The 19,754-nt window shown below is 60.2% G+C and overlaps 1 protein-coding gene and 1 pseudogene across 2 annotated transcripts in view; both read right to left on the bottom strand.

Moving 5' to 3' along the window:
• Window positions 1–19,754, bottom strand: part of RIN3 (Ras and Rab interactor 3) — a 104,762-nt gene that overhangs the window by 21,818 nt on the left and 63,190 nt on the right. For both annotated transcript variants that reach the window (XM_077908538.1, XM_077908539.1), the window contains 4 exons: window positions 18,297–18,369; window positions 12,348–12,439; window positions 4,428–5,984; window positions 2,780–3,088 (listed from right to left, as the gene is read on the bottom strand). In XM_077908538.1, coding sequence (XP_077764664.1) covers window positions 2,780–3,088; window positions 4,428–5,984; window positions 12,348–12,439; window positions 18,297–18,369 — 2,031 coding nt within the window. The remainder of the gene's footprint in view (window positions 1–2,779; window positions 3,089–4,427; window positions 5,985–12,347; window positions 12,440–18,296; window positions 18,370–19,754) is intronic.
• LOC144320249 (large ribosomal subunit protein eL21 pseudogene) lies at window positions 17,145–18,280 on the bottom strand (annotated as a pseudogene).

Genomic DNA, 19,754 nt, shown 5'->3' with positions numbered 1-19,754 from the left:
CCCTCCCCGCTCCCTGCTCTCCCGGAGGTGGAGGTTTCCAGTAAGTCAGCTCCCGTCCCAAGCATCCTGGCAGCTGAAGCCACCTCTCAGACATGATGTTTAAAAGCACCGTGGGGGCGCCCGGGGGGCTCAGTGGGTTAACCGTCCGCCTCGTGGGTCCGGCTCCGGGCATGGCCTCAGGGTGCGGCCGAGCCCGCGTGGGCTCCACACTCAGTGCAGAGTCACCCTGATGGCTGTCTCCCCGTCCCCGCCCCTGCCGGACTCACAGGCATGCACTTTCTCTCAAGGAGATAAATAAATCTTAAAAAAAAAAAAAAATGTAACTGCAGGAAGCCCAAGGCTTCCTGAGCCAACTAGGGCTCACCGAGAATGCCCTCTTCAGGCCCCAAACCATGTCTCTGATAATGTCTCAGGGCCCACAGAGCCCTTTGACCTGATTTTACCCCAAGACTTGGCACTGCCTAAGAGGAAAAGATTCTCCGAATTGGAGGTTCTGATAGGGACGGTGACTGTGCTGATTAAGCACCAGCCTCTGGGCTAGATGCAGATTTGCAGACTGCATCCACTGTCACCGCAGCCCCGTGAGGGGTATGGCTGTGCCTGCTTACCCCAGGGGGAAACTGAGGCTCCAAGCACCTCAGAACCCGGAATACAGTCAGGCTGGGAAGGAGGCCTGCACCTGTCTCTTCCACGTCCCTCTGAGGTCCCAGGCCAGCCTGTCCATTCTCCCTGGGAGGCTCTGTGTCCACTCTGGGGCCATCCAGCTGCACTGCCGCTCCCTCTCTGCACCCTGCAGATGCCCCCGGCCCCCTCTTCCGTTCTGTCCATCTGGGCTGCCTTGCTCTGAGGACTTCCAAGAGGTCCTGGCCAGCCCTTTGCCACCTGCCACAATGGGGTCTCAGCCCTGAGCGTCACGCTGCTGTGGTGAGACGTGCCACCTCTGGGACTGGGCATGCTGGCCTTCTACAGGCTGCTTGAGCCCCTCCTCTTACCGCCCTGGGGACTTTTAGGGGAAAATCTACACATTGAAACACCTTGGTTGCTAGTTCACAAGCTTCACTGCCCCACTGCCCTCTGGGGTCCCACGTGCATAAGACGGCGGGTCCACGGCCTGACGCCCACCCCATGACACCAGGACGTGCACCTCACTGTCTGATCCACGTCAGGCTATGCAGCAGCTGGAAGTTCTGAGCGCAGCACCTGATTTCAGGGAACAATGTGCATCCTCGGACCGCAGTTGGACCCAGGTTAGTTTACCTCAGATGAGTGACTCCAACCTCGGACAGGGCTGGGACCTGGCTGTGTGGGCGCTCTCCTGGGCGAGGGGACCCTGCACCACCCTTGCTGGCCCACGGCCAGATGGAGAGAGCCCTGTCCTAAGACAGCAGCCATGGCTGGAGCCTGTGGCATCCTGGGCACCAAGGTTGACATTTTACATACATCCCTTCTGATATTCACAAGTGACTGAGCACGGCTTCTCATGACACTCCCCAGTGTCCCCTGTGTGACATGTCTTCCTTCGTGTGGAAAGGACATGTCAAGGGGTTAAGCAGATCATTCAGGGTCACACAGAGTAAGCGACAGAGCAAGAATTTAAATCCAGGTCTGTGTGGTGACAGAGGTTGCCATCCTTCTCCTTGTGACCAGGTAAACTCACGCAGGTTGCTCACTAAACAAGGGCATCCAGCCGCCAGGGTGATCATGGGTCAGAACCTCTGATCCTCTGCTCACTAAGGGGTAACCATGGTGCAGCCTGTTCTTGCCTGTCTAGAGGGATGCCCTGGTTAAACCGGTACGACACAGCCCCCGTGACTTTGCTCCCTCCATCTGGGCCCACACGACGTCTGCAGCTCCTCCCACCAAGGCCCTTGGCTCTGCGCTGCCCCATGAGCCAGCATGTCAGTGCCAAGGTCGGGGTGGCATCATGCCTGTCATGCCCCGGGCCTGAGACCCCTGCCAGGCCTTGCTCCCAGGTGACCCAACTGCAGCCACGGTCCAGCCCAGGCCCACCTGCCACAGAGACAGAAATGTGCGGCCCAGGAGCCCACATTCCTGGCCGGTCAACTGCCCAGCAACTGCCCCACATCTGAGCGAGGCCATCCCTGGCCAGCCAGCCTCCAGACCTGCACCCCGGGCCGACGACCCATGTGCCTACCCCAACCGGCTGTTGCCAAGCCTACACGTGACAGATGTACGCAGCTGTCATGTGCTGCATGGTGTCCCCCCCGGAATTCACAAGTCCTAACCCTCAGTTTCTGGGAATGTGAATGACATCAGCTTGGATGAGGTCACAGTGAAGGAGGGATGACCCCTAATGTCCTCATAAAACGCGGAAGTTTGGACACGGGTGTGTGTGCGCAGGGAGAACGGCGGCCAGCCGAGGAGCTACCAGAAGCTGGGAGACGCCTGGAATGCATCCCTGCCCCAAGTTCCAGGGGGAGTGTGACACCGCAACTCCTTGGCCTCAGACTTCCAGCCTCCAGACTGTGAGACGAGCAACGCGCACGTGCCGGGCGCCCGGCAAGGGGCTCTTGGTTGCGGCCCCAGGACACCCACAGAGCATCTTGTCCTCATCAGATCAGCACACGTGTGCGGTACATGGGGCCTCCCTGCCTCCTGCAGCGCGGCGGCCAATTGCCACCCTCCTGACCCCCAGGTAGCCCTCGCCGGTGCGCAGGACTCCCACCCCAACAGGCCCTGGACACCCAAGGGCTTCCCTGTGCACTCCCGAAGCCCTGTAGTGTGTGAGGGTCACCGCAGCTCCCCAGCTGCTGCCTACCTGGGTTGCCGAGGGCCATGGAGTCATAGATGAGCTTACAGGTCTTGAGCAGGATGGCGATCTTCTTCTCGGGCGAGTAGGCCTTGTGCATGCTGGTGAACTTCTGCAGGATCTTCTCCATGACGGGCGCCTCAGGCACGCTGGTGGTCACGCCCAGGTCCGTGGTGGTGGTGGCCAGGACCACCAGCTGGTTCTCCTTGAGCTGCTGCAGCGAGCCGTCCTTGCTGTGGATCTCCCGCAGGCATGCGTTGATGGCCTCCTTCAGGGGCTTCAGCACACACTTATACAAGGCCGACTCCACGATGGCCTCTGTGGGGCAAGAGGGGAGCGTGAAGGACCCCGCAGCCGGGACGCCGCCCCAGGCTTCCGTGCCCTACAGGGCGTGCCACCCCACCGCCCGAGGCCACGCTGCACACCCAGCGTGGTGTGCCCAGCACCTGTGGCAGGGAGGTACTGCCGCACAAAGCACACGGCACAGACATGGCTCACGAGCCTTCGGGGCCCGGCACTTGGTATCCCAATGCTTCACAGGGCCTGGTGCGGCTTTCCAGGACCCCCATGTTGTGCACAGCAGAAGCCAGAGTCTGCCCGCAGCTTGTCAGCCCCCACCCCAGAAGCTGTGTTCACTTATCACTGGCCTGCTCCCTGCATTCATGCTGCTCCAGCCACCCTGGCCTCTGCTGCCTGGCCACGCCTGCTCCTGCCTCAGGGCCTTTGCATCTGCTATTCCCTTAGCCCGAGGAAGCCACTGCACAACTACAGACATGACTTTTTCCTTCACTATTCAAATGTCATCTTTTCTGAGAGGCATCCTGATCCACGAGTGGAATGCGACTGACTTGGCTTTGATCTCACAGCAACCGTGCCACATACACGCCCCGGATGCCCGTGTACAGACAGACCGACTATGGCTCTGATGGTGGGGTCACAGGTAGAGGGGCTGAGCCAGGGTCTGCACCCACCTACTGACGCACGGTGATCCTCGGGGCCTAGGCGGACAGCACGGAAAGTCCTGGGAAGCCTCTGTGGCTCCGCCCCCTCCCCCGGGGGGCTGGGTCTCCCCTCTGTGCGGGCCTGGGGCCGGCCTTGCCACTGCCCCAAGTCCTTATCCTCCCCGTGTGCGTCTCCAGCCTCAACAGCAGGGCACAAGCGGCTGCCTCAAGCCCTGAGCCTGCTCCTGCCCATCCATCCAGGCCGGCGTCCTGACCCTGCTGCCCTAGGAGCCTCTGCGGCCAGAGCTGTGGTGACCCCTGGCAGGGCCCTGTGTTCGCCGTCCCTGAGCCTCTGGCTCTGCTGTGACCTTGGCTGAGTCCTCATGCACAGGGCAAGGGGGCTTCTGGGTGCCGGTGCCTCCCAGACCCACAGGCCAGGCCGGGCCTGGCCCTCAGCGGCCACACATGTTAGTCCTTCCTCTGCCTCTCACTGCTCCTTGCATGCGGGTCCCTAATGAAACCACAGCACCCTGGGCAGGTGGGGATGGGGGTGGGGGCCCACAGCCTCGCTCGGCTCGCATCCTTCTACCATCTAAGTGGTACCAGGGCAGGACTTGGAGAAAGAGGCCGGACCACAGAGGGAGTGGCTCCCGGCAAGGCTGAGTGCCCAGAAGGATGCCCCGCTCCTGCCCCCACCCAGTGCACCCAGGACTGACCTAGCTCCTCTTCAGGGTGTAGCGCGGGGTCCACCAGGGCCTTGAGCTCGGTGCTCTGCAGCAGGTAGCTCTTGAGTTGTGTCATCATGGTGCGGATCTCCTGCAGCATCTCCGTGCTGGAGGTCTGGCGTGCCATCATCTCCAGGCTGTACACCTTGTAGTCCTGCACCAGGTTGCCGAAGTAGGAGGCCTTGTCCTGCGCCAGCTCCACCACCTTCTTGTACAGCTTACGGTCATTGGACAGGAACGCGTGGAACACGTTGGTGAAGCTGACGAAGCTCAGGCGGTGCCGTGCCTTGCCCAGGATCACGGAGGGCTTCTTCTTGCCAGCACCGCCCAGGTGCTCGGGCTCCTCCTCCGTGCTGCTGGTGGAGTAGGAATCCTGGTCCGCGGCCAAGGCCGACGCTCCCAGGCTGTCGGACAGGGAGGCCAGGGAGCCCTTGAACTCTGCAGAGCTCTGGGGCCGGCTGCCGGCCTGGGCCTGTGGGCTCTGAGTCCTGGCACAGGACGCAGGGCCACGGCCTTCCCCGGGCGCACCCGGTGTGGGTTTCTGGGGGGCCTCGTCCTTCATGGAGGAGGACTCGGTGCTCTCCACAGGACCGGGAAGGCCCGAGGCCAGCTGCCGGGAGATCCGTTTCCTCCTGGGGGGCGGGACTGGGGGCTGCCGGACCTTCCTCGGTGGCTCTGGCACACTCCCCGGGTCACCAGCTCGGGCCACCACTTCCTGACCTTGCTCCGATGTCCCCGGGGGAGGTGGGCTGAGCACGGGCGCCCTGGGAAGCCCCGGCTGCTCCCCCACGGCAGGCAGCGTCCTGTCCACCCTCCCAGCAGCCTGGTCCTCCAGGGAGACCTTCTCAGAGATGCGGCGTCTGGGCGGTGCAGCCGGGAGGTTCTTCACGGGGATAAGAGGGGCAGGGGGCTGCGGCAAGGGGCCGGGGGCCGGTCCAGGCTTCATCTCTTCCTCCCTGAGGGGGCCCAGGCCTGTCGGGGGCCGTGAGAGCCTCTCGCAGGCTGCCATGGGTGCTTGGCTTGGAAGGTCTGGGGGGCCTGGGGCATGGGGGGCAAGGTGGGGGGCAGATGCCGGGGGTGTGGGAGGAAGGGCCTCTGGAGGCGGGGGAGCAGCTGCTGGGGAGGAACTGGGCAAAGGACAAGCGGGAACCAGAGCTGGGGGTGGAGGGGGCCGCTGGGGGCCGCTGGGCTGCAGAGGGGGTGCTGGGGGAGGGGGCGCCGGGGGAGGGGGTGCCGGGCGGCGCGGGGCCCACCTAGAGGTGGGTGAGGTAGCGCAGGAGGCGGGGGGCAGCGGGCGTGTGGGGCAGCTTCCGGGGCTCGGCGGGGCGACAGGCAGGGCACCGCCGCCACCACAGTCCTCGATGAAGATGGGATTCACAAACCACAGGCGGTCGTTTCCTACGGACAGCTCGATTTCACACGAGCAGTTCCCGGGCCGGGCGGTGGGCCTGAGGCCGCAGGCCGGGGGTGCTCTGGGTGCCGGGTCCCTCGGGGGCTCCGCGGAGCTCCCACTGCCTCGCCGGGGGTTCAGCGATGAGTCCCAGAAGCCTGTAGAGACAGGGAGAAGCTGCTCAGTGTGGAGGCCAGGCCCCTGCCTGTGGGTGGCATCCGTGGCGGGAGGGGGCAGGGCTGCTGGGCGCAGGCTTCACCCTGGGGCTCTTTCCTTCTTGGGCGGTTTAAACCTCGCCCGCCACTTCCTGCCTCTAGAGGGGAAGCCCCGTAGGATCCTCCCGGGCGCTGGGGGTGGGGCCCCGTTGGGGCGGTGGGGGGCAGGGCTGCCCTCCAGCTCCCAGCTCCGCCCCTGGGCTGGAGAGCCACCGTGGGGCACCTGTGGCTCAGGGTGCAGAGGGCAAGGGGTTCGGCTGCTGCCGGCTGGATGCCCCTGGCAGGTGCCTTGACCTTTTTAGGCCTCTGTCCAGTCATCTCAGGAATGGGGTTCCCCTGGAAGGTGCTTGGGGCCTGCCCTGGCCACCAGAGCAGTTGTGTGCAGGGAGAATGAGGTGTGCAGCGGCCGTGAGCACACAGGGAACACTGGTCCTGCTGCAGAACCTCCATGTTAACAGAGAAGGCTCCACCTTCTGTGTGTCTGTGTGTGTCTGTGTGTCCGTGTGGCTAAGGGCGCTGGGTCCACAGCAGTGGCCCTGCCCTGCTGGGTCTCCCGTCCTGCCTAACTCACAGACACCTGGGGCTGTGGCCGCCGACCAGGCCTGACCCCATCCAGATGAGGCTGGTCAGCACCAGGCTGGCCCGGGATACCCCAGTGGGAAGGGCCCAGGTGGCTCAGGGGTTCCTGGCCTCTGGGTACTGAGCCCCGTGGAGAATAGCTCAGGATCCTCCAAAAAGGGTACAAAGTGTTGGGCACAACTTCAGACACTGCACAGGCCACATGAGGCTCATGAGCACCTCCTCCCTCCCAGGGAGCAGCTGAGACTCCAGCCTGTTCAGCCTGTCAACCTTACAGACCCTGATAGTGCAGGGTCCTCGTGGGTGGTGGGGCCCCCATCACAGGCCCCAATAGTGCAGGGTCTCTATGGGCTGAGGGCCATCCCCCCCATCCAGAGCTCCATGCTTCTGCTGGAAGTATCCACAAGGACCGACATAGGAGCCTCCATGTGGTGGGTCCAGCTCTGTGGGCCACTTGGCTGACCCGAGTCAGGTTATCGCCTCCTGACCGCAGGCCTTCAGTGTCAGTCCCCATGATGTCCCCATAAGACATGGAGATAGAAACCCAGGTAGATGAAACAAGGTGCCAAGGTCACAGGTGGGTGGCGTGGAAGAACCAGGATTTGAACTGGGTCAGGCTTGTTGTAATGCCCGTTGCTCAGCCTCTGGGGTTAGTGTCTTCCTCCCCCAGGAACTTGCAACACTTCCCATCGGAGTTACCGTCCAGGGTCAGAGGGACAGCGTGCTGTGTGCCCCACAGCGGGGATGTGGTAAGAGTACCGTGGGCTCTAGACAATGACAGAAGGGGAACCTCAGCCCTGTGTGCCTGCCCTGAGATGGGGTGCCCCGGGGATGGGGGCTGCTGCCCCTCACTAGCCAGGGTGTGGGGGTGCTACCCAAGGTCAGAGGACCACGGTGCTGCTGGGACATGGACCCAGAGTGTGCGTGAACCTCACCAGGAGGGAGCATGGGCCCAGCTCCCCTCAGCCCTGCCCTGGGCAGAGGTGCTGTGTGGGGTGGCCGGGGTCGTGGCCGCGGTCTCCACGGTAGCAGGGACGAGAGCAGGGATGACAGCCATTCACGGCCACACTCTCCCAGGTGGTTGCACCAGGCATGTAGCCATCTGGCCTCGAGGGTCTGTGTCTGAAGCACCAGCCCTGTCCACGTGGGACCAGCTGTGTCCTGGGACGTGCTCCCAGCAAGGAGGGCCAGTCCGACTCCATGTGGAGCTGGCCAGAGCCCCGCGTGTGAGCTGAGCCCCCTGAGGCTCACCCCTAAGTCCTAGGACCGTCCTGTGGGCCAAGATAGAAGCCACGAGGCAGATGATGGACAGCCTTGCCCACCGACGCCTGCACATCCTCACTGCTCACCGAGACGGTGACCATGGCTACCCTCCTCCTTCTCTTCCCTGGGACACAAGGCTGGGCACTTTGGCAGGCCCCTGCTGCCAACACCTGTGGAATCTGCCCCGACGTCCCGCCCAGCCTCACCCCCTCACTCCTTCCTGAGCACTCAGGGGTCTGTCCCACTTACAGGCTTGGCCAGTCCTGGGTCCTGTGCTGGGACTCCTCTGACCCTCCCTACATGGCTCATTCTTGCTTTCGTGACTTCAGTCAAATGTCACCTGTTGGGTGGAGACTTCTGGCACATTTGGACCTCACATATGCTTCCCTGGTCCCCCGGCGCTGCTGTGCACCCCGACCCGAGTGACCAGCACAGGGACAGGACAGCCTAGATCCTGTCCAGTTGTCTCCACCCCCTCCATACTGTGAGCCTCCCTAGGGTGGCAACAACGCTCCATCCCTGGGGATCTGCAGCACCCAAGGTACCCTTGGCTCAGCCCCGCGGCTTGCACGTGTGCAGTGGCTTCCCCAGAGTGATAGGCAGGGCTCCCAGGCATGGAGCGCAGGCAATGTTCCCTTATGATGGTAACTCGGGGATGACCCAAGCCAAGGGAGGAGAGGAAAAGAGGAGGAGGGCACAGAGGAGGCCGAGGAGTGCCAGCCAGCCTCAGTAGAGCGGGTCCATCTTGCAGAATAAAAGAACCCACCTTCCAGGGCTCGCCTGTGGGTCCTGGTAGGACCAGCACGGACCTGGGGCTTCAAGCAAGAGGCCTGCAGCCCAGGTGGCTCGGAACTGCTCCAGGCCCTGACACAGGCCTGGGCTTATGCTCTGGCATAAGTTTTCTGCTTGGGCAGCTTCAATGCTGAGGCCACTGCAGGTATGTGGGGGCAGGCATGGGGTTGGGGATCAAGGAGCTGCATCCCAGGACCTGGGGGCTGTGGGGAGCCATAGGGGCAGAGGAGGCCTTTGTGCAAAAATATAAGAGAAGCAGGTGACTTTCTCTGTAGGATGCCAAGGCTGGAGTGCGGGGGGGGAGCGGAACAGCCACCCAACGCTACAGTTGGCAGAGCTGGGGTGCCCTCGGCTCAGTGGCCAGACATCCCCAGGCACCCGTGTCCCCATGCCTCTGGGCCGCACCTGGACCGAGGTGGACATCCCCAGGCACCTGTGTCCTCACACCTCTGGGCTGTCGCTGTCCCAGACTGAGGTGGACATTCTGCAGGCCCTGCAGCATCCTGTCACTCGGCCGGGGATGCCTCCTGCCAGGCATCTGCTCCCACAAGAGGGAGCAACATCATTCACAAGCAACATCATTCCTGCCTGGGCCAGGCCAACACCAGGCCAAAGGCTCCAAAGGCAAAGGCTTCATGCCTAGGGAGCCCGGGGGAGTGGCGGGACAGACAGGAGATGAGTAATGTAGCAAGATGTTCCGGCTGCCACGGAAACAGCTTGAAAGTCCAGTGAGTTCAGTGAGTAAGTATTTTCATGGTATGAAAGGCTGTTGGATACTAAGCTGTCATTCACACTGGGGCTGCTGATGGAGTTTTTCTCATTGTGAAATGTAAAGGAAAAAGCAAATTATATGCCAACTTGCAAGAGCTGTAGAGCATGTGCTTTCTCCAGACACATTTTAAACATACTAAGCACATAAAGAAATATGCCCCAAACATGTGTGAGACCCTCTACACCTCTAACTGTTACCTCCTATTGCTTTCTCCACATTCCTCTTGCACTTGGAATCGAATGCATGTGGTTTAATCCTGGATTTCTTGCTGTATTAGTTTTTGGGTCCCAAGATGCTACTTCTTTGGTATCCTTGGCCTTTCCACGGCCCATCCTGGACCTTCTGAGGTCAGCTCATGAGCAATGAGCAACCCCTCCAAGTTATCTATCACATGCTGCTGACCCTGCAAATAAATATCTCTGTTTCAGCAACATCATTCCTGCCTGAGCACTGGGGCTTTGCAGTGACTCGGACATTTATCACATTCTGCTTATTTTGTAAAAAGTGAGAATTCCAGAAAAGTTGAACTGCAGACACTTCAGATAGGAACTCAGAGCTTCACGATGTATCCAAGGGCAAGGTCAGTGGGTGGAGTGGGGCTGGCATGGGCCCCATGGTAGGAGGCGGTGGGTGCAGGGACCAGCAGTTCTCAGCAAGGCTGCAAAGCCTGGCTGACCTTTTGCTGTGTTTCTTGGAGAGTCCCCAGTGTCCTTTCACCAAGTCCCCCTCATCTACCCCAGTGTGAGTGGGTTTCAGCTCCTCGTCAGGAGAATGCCTGTCTAGACAGCTGGAGATGCTCAGGGCACAATGCCTAGTGTGTCTGGGGTCCTTGACACAATTCCTTCATCCTGCGTGTTTCATATGATTGCTGTGGGTGAAGTACAGTCCAGGACACCTGCCTGGTGTGTGATTTTTTTTTTTCCTTTTTGTGAAGCAAGTGCTGACTCAAGCTCCGATTGCTGAGGCATTCTCAACCTTCAAAATCTTGAATAAACGTGTTGCTGGTCACAAGGCCAGCTCGCCAGCCAGGCCGCCATCCTCCACTAAGGCTCCTCTGCTTTTACAGGTCTTGGTCGATTCAGCTAACGGACTATTTGGGCCACTTGTTTGTTTGTTCGTTTTTCCCTCTTCCAGCCCATTCAGTTCCCCTCTCGTGTTTTCAATTCACCACTTAAGAGTGAGCCTGTGAAACCCTTGGTCCCTGCCATCAGTCAGCGCAACTAAAGCAGAACCCCCCGTCCCAGTGACAAGGGAGCAGAGAGGCAAGCTGACACCCACGAATCCCAGCCCCACTCTGCAACCCCAGGTGGGATGTGGGTGATATTCCCCAGGCACCCCTGGCTGCCCCAAAACAGGGGATGGGAGAAACAAACGGTTAACTCGACAGAGCTTGCAGCCCTGCAGAAAGGAGCCTCCATCGGTTGACCAGTGTCTTTGTGATGGACAAGGAACGAGCATTCTTATCAACAGTCGAACTTCCAGAGCCCCACACACATGATTTCCTGGAGCCCTAACAGTCCCTCCCTTCCATGAACCATGTGGGAAACAGGCAGAAGGGAAAGTAAGCGAAACTGAGTTTCTTTGTGATCTGCCGCACACTGGCAAGGACCTGATATGGGCAGAGTGTGACATGGGAAGCTCCTGACTGTCTCAACATGATGCCGTCCTAGAAGGAAAAGCAATGGCTGCTTGACAAGGGCCAGGCCTCCATGACCCTGAGACTCTTCTTTCACTTAGGAACATCCTTGGTGGTGCCTCCCTTGGTCCTGAGCTCCCCCAGCTCCCGGGTGTACAGTCACACCCCTCACAGACCTTTCTGCCCATGGGTCCTGTCCCCAGGCTTCAGAAAACAAGCCTGTTGCACTAAAGACCTTCCAAGAATTCCTTCTTGGCTGTGGGCTCAGGCCTCAGCAGCACTCCAATGCTACACGTGTGCTTCCTCCCCCATGACCTCACCAGAGGACTCCAGGCAGGCTGTGTCTTCTCCAGGTCGGGTAAGCAACGGACCATTATATTTTCAGTCTCCTGACGGCTGTTGCAAACACAGGGCATCTTGCAGACGTCACAAGAGCCATGAGGGCTGGTCCCACCACGGCGCTGGGACTTGCTAGGCTGAGATCAGCACAGCAGACGACCCCAACCACACAGCAGGGCCGTGGACTGATGCCCACAGACCTCTCCTGCTAGAAGTGAATCCCCCCACCCCTGGACCCAGCCCATGCGTCTCACTTTCCCTGCTGACTTGGCCTCACATTTGCCCCTGACCATGGCAAAACAGGCAAGAAGGTCACAGAGTGTAGCCGAGGGGTCCAGGCATCAGAAAGCCCCAAGTGCATGTCCTAGCTCCATCCTTCCCTGCCTGGCCCACCTGGGACACACTCCTTAGCCTTGCTCAGGCTGGATTTTGTACCTTTAACGTGGGGACACGGGGATCACACGAGACAATGCGAAGCAGGTACGAAGCCCTGGGAGTCCTCAGGGCCACGTGAGACCTCAGAGGACAAGTCCCTCGGGTTGTGCAAGTTACAAGGCTGTCACCCATCCCTCATCTGTTTGCCATCATGTTCATGCTGCTCTTTCTTCTGACGAGGCTGGCACAGGCACCAGGGCAGGGGTGGTGCGGACAGCAGATGGAGGTCCGGGCGTGTGGCTCAGCCCTTCCCAGGCCACGTCCTGGCGGTAGGTCAGCCTGCATTCTGACCGGCCTCGGCTGCCCCAGGCCCCACAGGGCTGTGTCAGACCCTCTGGGTACCTGTCACTTAGAGAGCTGAGAGATTCTTCAGGGCTCCCGGGGCTCGGAAGCCTGGGGAGGGAGAGGACCCCAGTGCTGGCGGCCAGCAGCCCTGAAGCCCCACGTCCTCCAGCCCTGCCGCCTCTCCTGAGTCTTGGAGGGGACTTACCCAGGCCCAGGTTGGAGATGGTCTCGAGGTCTGTGAAGCTGCTGGCTTCAAGGATGGCCTGGGGCAGCCTCAGCGTGAAGGGCAGCAAATCTCTGTGGAAATAGGAAAGGCCAGAGGTCAGCAGCGGAGGGCACCCTGTGTCCATGTCTGGCCCCACAGCCCACGGAGGAGGACCCCAGCCCTGATGGCTGCCACCGTCTCCAAGCAGCCCAGAAACGTCCCTGGGGCCCAGGCAGCAAGCAGTCCCATCTAGCCCTGTGCCAGCCCTGAGGGGCCCGGAGAAGTGGGCACCTGTTCCAGGGGGTGGGGGCATCACTGCCTCTCTCTGGTCGACGGGCCTGTGGGCAGCTTCCTGTGCCACCCGGATATAGCCATCCCCTTCCTGTGGCTAACGGGATGGCGACACGGGCAGGGACATAGCCAGACATCCCGGTGTAGGCTTTGGTCAGCCCCGCCAGGCAGGTCAGGCCTGACCCAGATGGCGCCCTCAGTGCTCATCCATGCCTGTGTTCCTCAGTTTACCTGGGAGGTGTCTGGCCTGCCAGCCGGGTTCCCGATGGCTCCTCGGCCACCCTGTATGTTGCATGGTCACTCGGTTCATTGGACGGCCCATCCATCCAGCCTGAGACCGCTGCCCCCGGGCCCTCCTGGCCTGGCCCCTGCCCTGCGTCTCCCGCCAGCTCCTCACTTCTGTCCCCGCAGGCCTTCTGGCGCCTCCTTGAGCCACACACTCATTTCCCGAGTGCATGTGCCCTGCTCATTCCCGCCTCTGAGCTCTTTGTGGACGGAAGGGCCTCCATCCACTCTGGCTGCATCTCCATCCCAGAGGCTGCGCCAGGGACCTCCTCCACCCCCATGGCCTGGGGATGGTGAGCATCTCCTGGCTCTGCTCCCTGACACCTTCATCCAGGGGCCGCTGCTTCTTATCCGAAGAAAAGTCGCCACAGGAGGACCGTTTGCTGAACAACTATTATGTGCCAGGTACTGGGGCTGGGTGTCTGCAGGCTTTATGGCTATGATATTATCACTACTTTTTAAAAAGATTTATTTATTTGTTTAGAGACAGGAAGTGGGAGTGGGCGGAGGGCAGGGGGAGAGGGAGGAGCAGATTCCCCACAGAGCGGGGGCTCCGACACAGGCTCAATTCCAGGACTCTGACACCATGACCTGAGCCGAAGGCAAGAGTCGGGACACTCAACCGCCTGAGCTACCCCGGCACCCCGATATTATTACAATTTTTGTGATGATGGTCACAACCCAACAGGCAGGCACTAATATCTTTGTATGACTTAATTCTGGATCAGAATCCCATGGGGGAGCAGCTAAAGATGCAGATCCCCAGAATATGCATGAGGGTTCCCAGAGTTGGTCCGGGGGCTGGGCCAGGAATCCATATTTTTAACCAGCTCTCAGGGAGATCCTGATGGACAGCCTGGAGTGGGAGCCACAGCCCCCTAAGCAGGGCTCACAAGAAAAATAAAAATCAAGCATCTCTGCAGGTGTGTGCATGTGTATAGGAGAACATATATATTTTTTCCTTTCATAATAGACTATTAAGTCCATTGAAAAGCACTCACAAAAATAGAAATCTGAAAAATGGAATAATGCCCTAATAATGCTCCAATAATGTTCCAATTCTACACCCGCCTCCCCCAGCGAGTCAGCTCAAGCACCCCAGGGTGGGACATGCTCCCTCCCTAAGAGGCCTCAGTTTCCAGCCAGTGTTCTTGTAACTTTCTTTCCCTGAGCATGAGGGACGGCCCAAGAGAGTGTGTCTGGCACCATGATGCAGGGTGCACACTCACACTCTCACAACCATACAATTGATGGCAAGACTTGAGCAAAACGAGACTTATTCCAAGTTACACAAGACCCCTGCTGATATTTACCAGTGTGGTTTAATTTTTTATCTGAAAGGAAGGCAGTCATGATACCCTAGACCCATGTCATAACCCCTCCAGGGTGTTTTCCAACACTGGCCACCAACTCCCCAACTGTCCACACACCAACAGGGGTCTCACCAGTTACTTCAGTTCTGCACTCACACCCCGCAGGCTAGGACTCCATCCCACTGTCGGATGCCGGATGCAAGTCCCAGGCCACCTGGACAGCCCCTACAAACCTGCCAGAGCTTGGCAGTCCCCACAGCCTCCTCCCCAGGTTTAGTGTGAAGGATACAAGTTAGGAACAGCCCGAAGAGGCACATGGGGCAGGTCTAGGGGAAGTGCACCCATGGACCCGCAGGCCTCCTGGCACTTCGACGTGTGTTCACCATGGTGACGGTAGTGGGTGAGGCTGAATGTTCCAGCCTCTAAACGACTGGTCTGTTGGGACCAGTCCATCCTGAGGCCACCGAGGGGCATTGCCTGTGTCAGCTCTTGGCACTAAACAAAACATACCCTATCACTCAGGAAATCCCAAGGGCTGTAGGGGCCTCACATCAGGAACGGGGGTGAAGAACAAACCCAACATTCTGGTGTTGGATGGCACAGCCTCCCAAGGGGATGCTGCCCCCATGGGCAAACCCAGTGCACCATCCCATCACCTGTCTCCCCACGTGGGCTCAGCAAGCCTGCCCAGATGCTGAGCACACCCACCTCACAGGGCAAGGGCCCAGGGCCTGGGTGGGCTGAGGGTTTGTCCTCATGGCTGCTGGTGCTCAGGAAAGGGGCCCGGCACCTGCCTGACTCCTCTGTTCCCCACCCCTCAACAACTGATTGTTCAGGCCTCGCTGTGATGAGGCCGGCTGCTGTGGCCTCGGGCTGGTCTCCCCTTGCTGTGAGCCCACCACCTGCTGCAGCTGTGTGGCTCCGCTGGACTGCATGCTGACAGGGAGCAGCTGTGTGGCTCCCGGCAGCCAAGGAAGGATGTCCCCATGGCTCCTGGGCACCGCATATGAGGCATCCCTTCTCATCTCCACCCCGGTGTCTGCTTCTCCCAGGGCAGCAGTTTGCGGAACCTCCCACCACCAGGTTTCTGCCTGTGGTGTTTGCTCTGCCTAGAATTCTCCTCCTGCCCTTTGTAGCCTGGTCTCCAGTGTTCCCTCTCCTATGAGAATGCCCGGATCCTCCCACCAGTAACCCCCAGAGGCTTGTCCTGGCTGCTGGAGCCTCATGCCTGCCCCATGGCCCCCCTACGGAGAGCCACAAATGCCTCTGCCCCCTAGGGAGGGGTGGGCTTGGGGGTGCAAAGGCCCAGCAACCTTGGCTTTAAGGTGGGTGACCCCAAGGTCACTCCTGTGTTCCTGAAAGCTCCCAGGGATCCTGCTAAGGCTGGGATGGCATCTGCATCTGCGATCAATGGCATTCCTGCCAGGCTCTTTCTCTGCTCCCCTTCCCTGCCCCTGCTCTCTCCTTGGGGGCAAGTCCCCTTAACTCCTGCCTCTGGGAGTGCCGGGCTCAGCTCTGATGGAGCCCACCCACCCAGAGCTGGGAGCCCGTCTGGGGGGTGGACCCCAGGATCCATAGTCTTCACCAGCTCCCTGGGCAACTGGGGGTCCAGCTGGGTGTGGGAAGCCTCTGCAGTCCTCACCCCAGGCCACCGTTCTGCCTGGAGCATTGGAGTGAGCGTGCTGAAGCAGAGCCCTGCCTTCTCACACCAGGGTGGGGATGGGGGTCCTGGGGAGGCCTGGGGGCAGTGGAATGGGGAGGCCTGGGGGGGGCGTGGAGGCCTGGGGGGACCTGGGGGTGGGGTGGATGGGAGGCCTGGGAGGCCTGGGGGGATGGGAAGGCCTAGGGGGGGCCGTGGGAAGCCTGGGGGGATGGTGGGCCTGGTGGGAGGATGGGGGGCCTGGGGGCGGGAGGGGGGGACCGCATGCTTCCAAAGGAGCCCCCTGGCGCTGCATCGCTCCACCCTGGCTACCTCCTTGGATGAGGTAAGCAGAGCCAGGGGAGGTGGAGTGGCAGCTGGATAATGGCCTCCGGCTCCCAGGGATCTCCCCCCACAGCCCACCCCTTACAGGGGGCCTTGGCGCTGACACGGTCTGCTGACCTGACGCTGGGCCCTGTGATCGCCCATCGCTTCCCAGAGCCGTGGAGGGTGGGTAAACAGTCACCCGCTTTGCTGCCACATAGAGAAGCAGCAGCCGAGTCGGGAAGGTGGGAGATGACGGCGTGAGCTTGGGGACCAGGCCCTGGAGCGCCCTGCAGAAACGGGCGCAGACACCCCCGGGCGCACAGCCAGCGCGCTGCGTCCCCCCCTTCTCCGCGGCCGCGACCAGCACCGTCATTCCCCTTCTCACAGAGGTGCTCGTGGAGCCTCAGAGAGATAGGAAAGCGGCCAGGATCTGGGCGCTGCGGCCCTTCTCCCGCGGAGCGTGGGGTCTCCCCAGGCGGCCCCCCTCTGGAGACGACAGCTTCGCGGGGCAGGGAGGGCCTGGGGCCTCGGCGCTGTGCCGCGCAGGTCGCCTGAGCGGCGCGGGCGGTACCTGGCAGGGCGGCTGCACAAAGGGCGCGGGCCTGGGGCTTCCACCTACTTCGACTGTCCACCTGCCATTACCCCGCTGTGACTGAGCCACCTCCTCCTCCTCGTCTCCACTGCCTCACCTGCGCAACGGGAATGTCTCTCGGGAGCTGGGGGCAGTTTACAAGGGAACAGGGCGCCTGAGAGCCCTTGGCAGGCGCCGCGGTCACCGCGTCACCTGTGCTGCCCGTCGGGGCCCAGCAGGGGCTGGCCAGGTTGGGGGCTGCTCCGCGTTTTGTTTTCTTTCTTTCTTTCTTTCTTTCTTTCTTTCTTTCTTTCTTTCTTTCTTTCTTTCTTTCTTTCTGTCTTTCTTTCCTTTCCTTTCTTTCCTTTCTTTCTTTCTTTCTTTCCTGAGGTCTTTTATTTTCTTTACAGTTATCACGCCAGGAATTCATAGGGAATGGGTTCCAGCAGTTCAGGCTCCTTTCCATTGGTTCTCACAAAGTGTGCTTCTCTGGGTGGGGCAGGCAGGTGCTTCAGTTGGACCCAAGTACCTTTCTCTTTGGCTTCCTTCTTTTTTTGATCATTTTCCTTCACACGCTTCAGGAAGCTATCTCGGCTCTTTGAGTGTTTAATATGCTCAATGTGGACATTAATCTCTTGGCAGGAATCTTGCCCTTAACTTGTTTGTTTACAACAATGCCAACAGCATGCTGAGTAACACTGTAGACTCTTCCAGTTTTGCCATGGTAACATTCGTGGGGCATTCCTTTTTGAACAGTGCCCATTCCCTTGATGTCCACGATATCACCTTTCTTATAGATTCGCATGTATGTGGCCAAAGGAACAACTCCATGTTTTCTAAAAGGCCTAGAGAACATATAGCGGGTACCTCTCCTCTTTCCCTTTGTGTTGGTCATTTTGACGAATTACTGGAAGATGGTGGTTCTGGCCGAAAGGCCAGGCGCGGTTTTCACTGGAGGCAGCAAAGATGGGTCATGGGCCCGACCCCCAGGCCACCCTGGCCTGCCCTTGTCAAGCTCCTGCAGCTGGTGTCACTACGGTCCAGAGGTATCTGTACATCCCCATGGATCTAAAACCAGTTCAGGCTCTGAGGGCGGTGGCCAGTCCCTACCCTACCTGGCAGCCACTGATCATCTTCATCATCTCAGGCTCTGTGTCACTGTGGGGCATCAGCCTTTCCTGCCATCCCCACAGGGAGTGTCCTCTGTGATCCCTGGGACAGGGCAGGTCAGGCCCACAAGGGACTCCCGGTGTCCTGGAGCTGTAGCGCAGGAAGCAGGGGTGGGGGCAGTGGACCGGGGGCAGGAGGTGACGAGGGAGGGGTCCTGACAAGCCAGACCAACACAGCAGCACAGCCAACACCACCCTCAAGGTCACCAGGGCCAAGCCAGGGGCTGTCCCCTCTCTGTGTGGGCTCCAGGCTGGACCTTCCCCTCTGGGGGCCTCCCCAGGGCCCTCGCCCCACCCAGGGTACATGAGTGTTGACCGCATGCAGGTGCCCCTCGGTGGGGCAGTTCTACTCACCTACTGACACAGTAGAATGCAATCAGTCTGAAGATGTCCTCAAACACAAGAACAGAGCCTTCCAGGTACAGTACTGAGGAGAGAGACAAAGGCCTTGGATGAGCATCCCTGTCAGGCAGGACGAGGCTCTCTGAGGGTGGGGGCCGCGCCTGCCCACGGGGGCCTGGCCCCACGGCAGTGCCCAGCACCTGCCGAGGCCTTCAGGGGAACTGAGCTACTCTGCTGTCAATCCGTGGGGACTGCAGGGGTTATTACGGCAGCTGGTGTTATCTCTAATGTACAGTCAGCATCTGAGGCAAAATGACATGGGAGACTCTGGGCTGTAGATGCCGAATCAGACATTTAATTGACCAGGGTTATCCCAGCATGACAGGGAGCTGAGGCAAGCTGCCCAGATCTGTCTCAGCCTTAGGGAGGCGGGACCAGGGCCACGGGCCCTTCACCCAAGAACCTGGGGCCTATGAGAACCTTGCTTGGTATGGCACACAGGCAACCCAAGACTGAGGGTGACCCAGTGTTGTCCAGTGCTGATGACAAAGAGGTACCAAAGCATTTGCCCAAGACCTTGTCCCATGGTGGATGGGCCCCCTGGGAGGTGCAAGGTTGCAGGGTTGTGCCTTCAGTTAAGTGGGAGGGCTGACCAAAGGGGAACACAGCACCGTCCCTCATCCTGCTTCGGACCCTCCAGGCACGGCGCCCAGAGAAGCTAAGTGCTTTGGCCGAGGCCCACTGCCCGTGGTGGCTGCCGTCCACCCTCTCAACTCCTGGCTTCCATCCCAGGCTGTGTCTGCCCCAGGGGGTGCTCTGTCGGCTTCAAGCCACCACAGGGAGCTTCCTCAAGTGTCAGAAGCACCAGGACACCAAGTGGCTGTACTCGAGTCCAGCTTCCTAAGGTTGTCCTTGTGTCCAAGTGGTGGTGGGGGGTAGGGTTGGGCTCCTAGGCCTGGCTCCCGCCGTGGGCTCAGCCCCTCCACCTGCAAGAGGAAGGAGCCGTTCTGGGCCCAAGCCCGCATGCATGGTGTTGGGCGGGGGGGCAGCAGGCGGTCCTGCCCTCCAAGCCCAGGACAGTACCCGGCAGCAGCGGGATGGCCACACGCGGACCACCGTGCTTTGTTCCAACGGCTCTACTTTTACATTCGCCTTCCTTCAACATCCTGGATGCTGTTCCCAATGGCTAACGTGACTTTTTAACAGAAGTTTACATTCATCATTGGTTTATGGCGAAGAGATAACGGTTCCCCATTAGGATAGCTATAAATGCTTCAAACGGGAGTTTAAAGAAAAATACTGCGTTGGTTCCAGGCCCAGCAGCCCTTGGGAAAATCAGAGACGTCAGGGCCAGGGAACGGAGCCGGGGGTGGCCACAGCGCCACCTGCTGCTGGCAGTGGGGGCAGCACTGACTGTCCTCAGAGGTCAGACCAGAGGAGGGTGCCAGGGCCCCAACGACCTCCCTTAAC

The sequence above is a fragment of the Canis aureus genome, chromosome 9 (assembly GCF_053574225.1).
Source record: "Canis aureus isolate CA01 chromosome 9, VMU_Caureus_v.1.0, whole genome shotgun sequence".
NCBI classification, from domain to species: Eukaryota; Metazoa; Chordata; class Mammalia; order Carnivora; family Canidae; genus Canis; species Canis aureus.
This window is presented reverse-complemented; position numbering and strand designations above follow the sequence as displayed.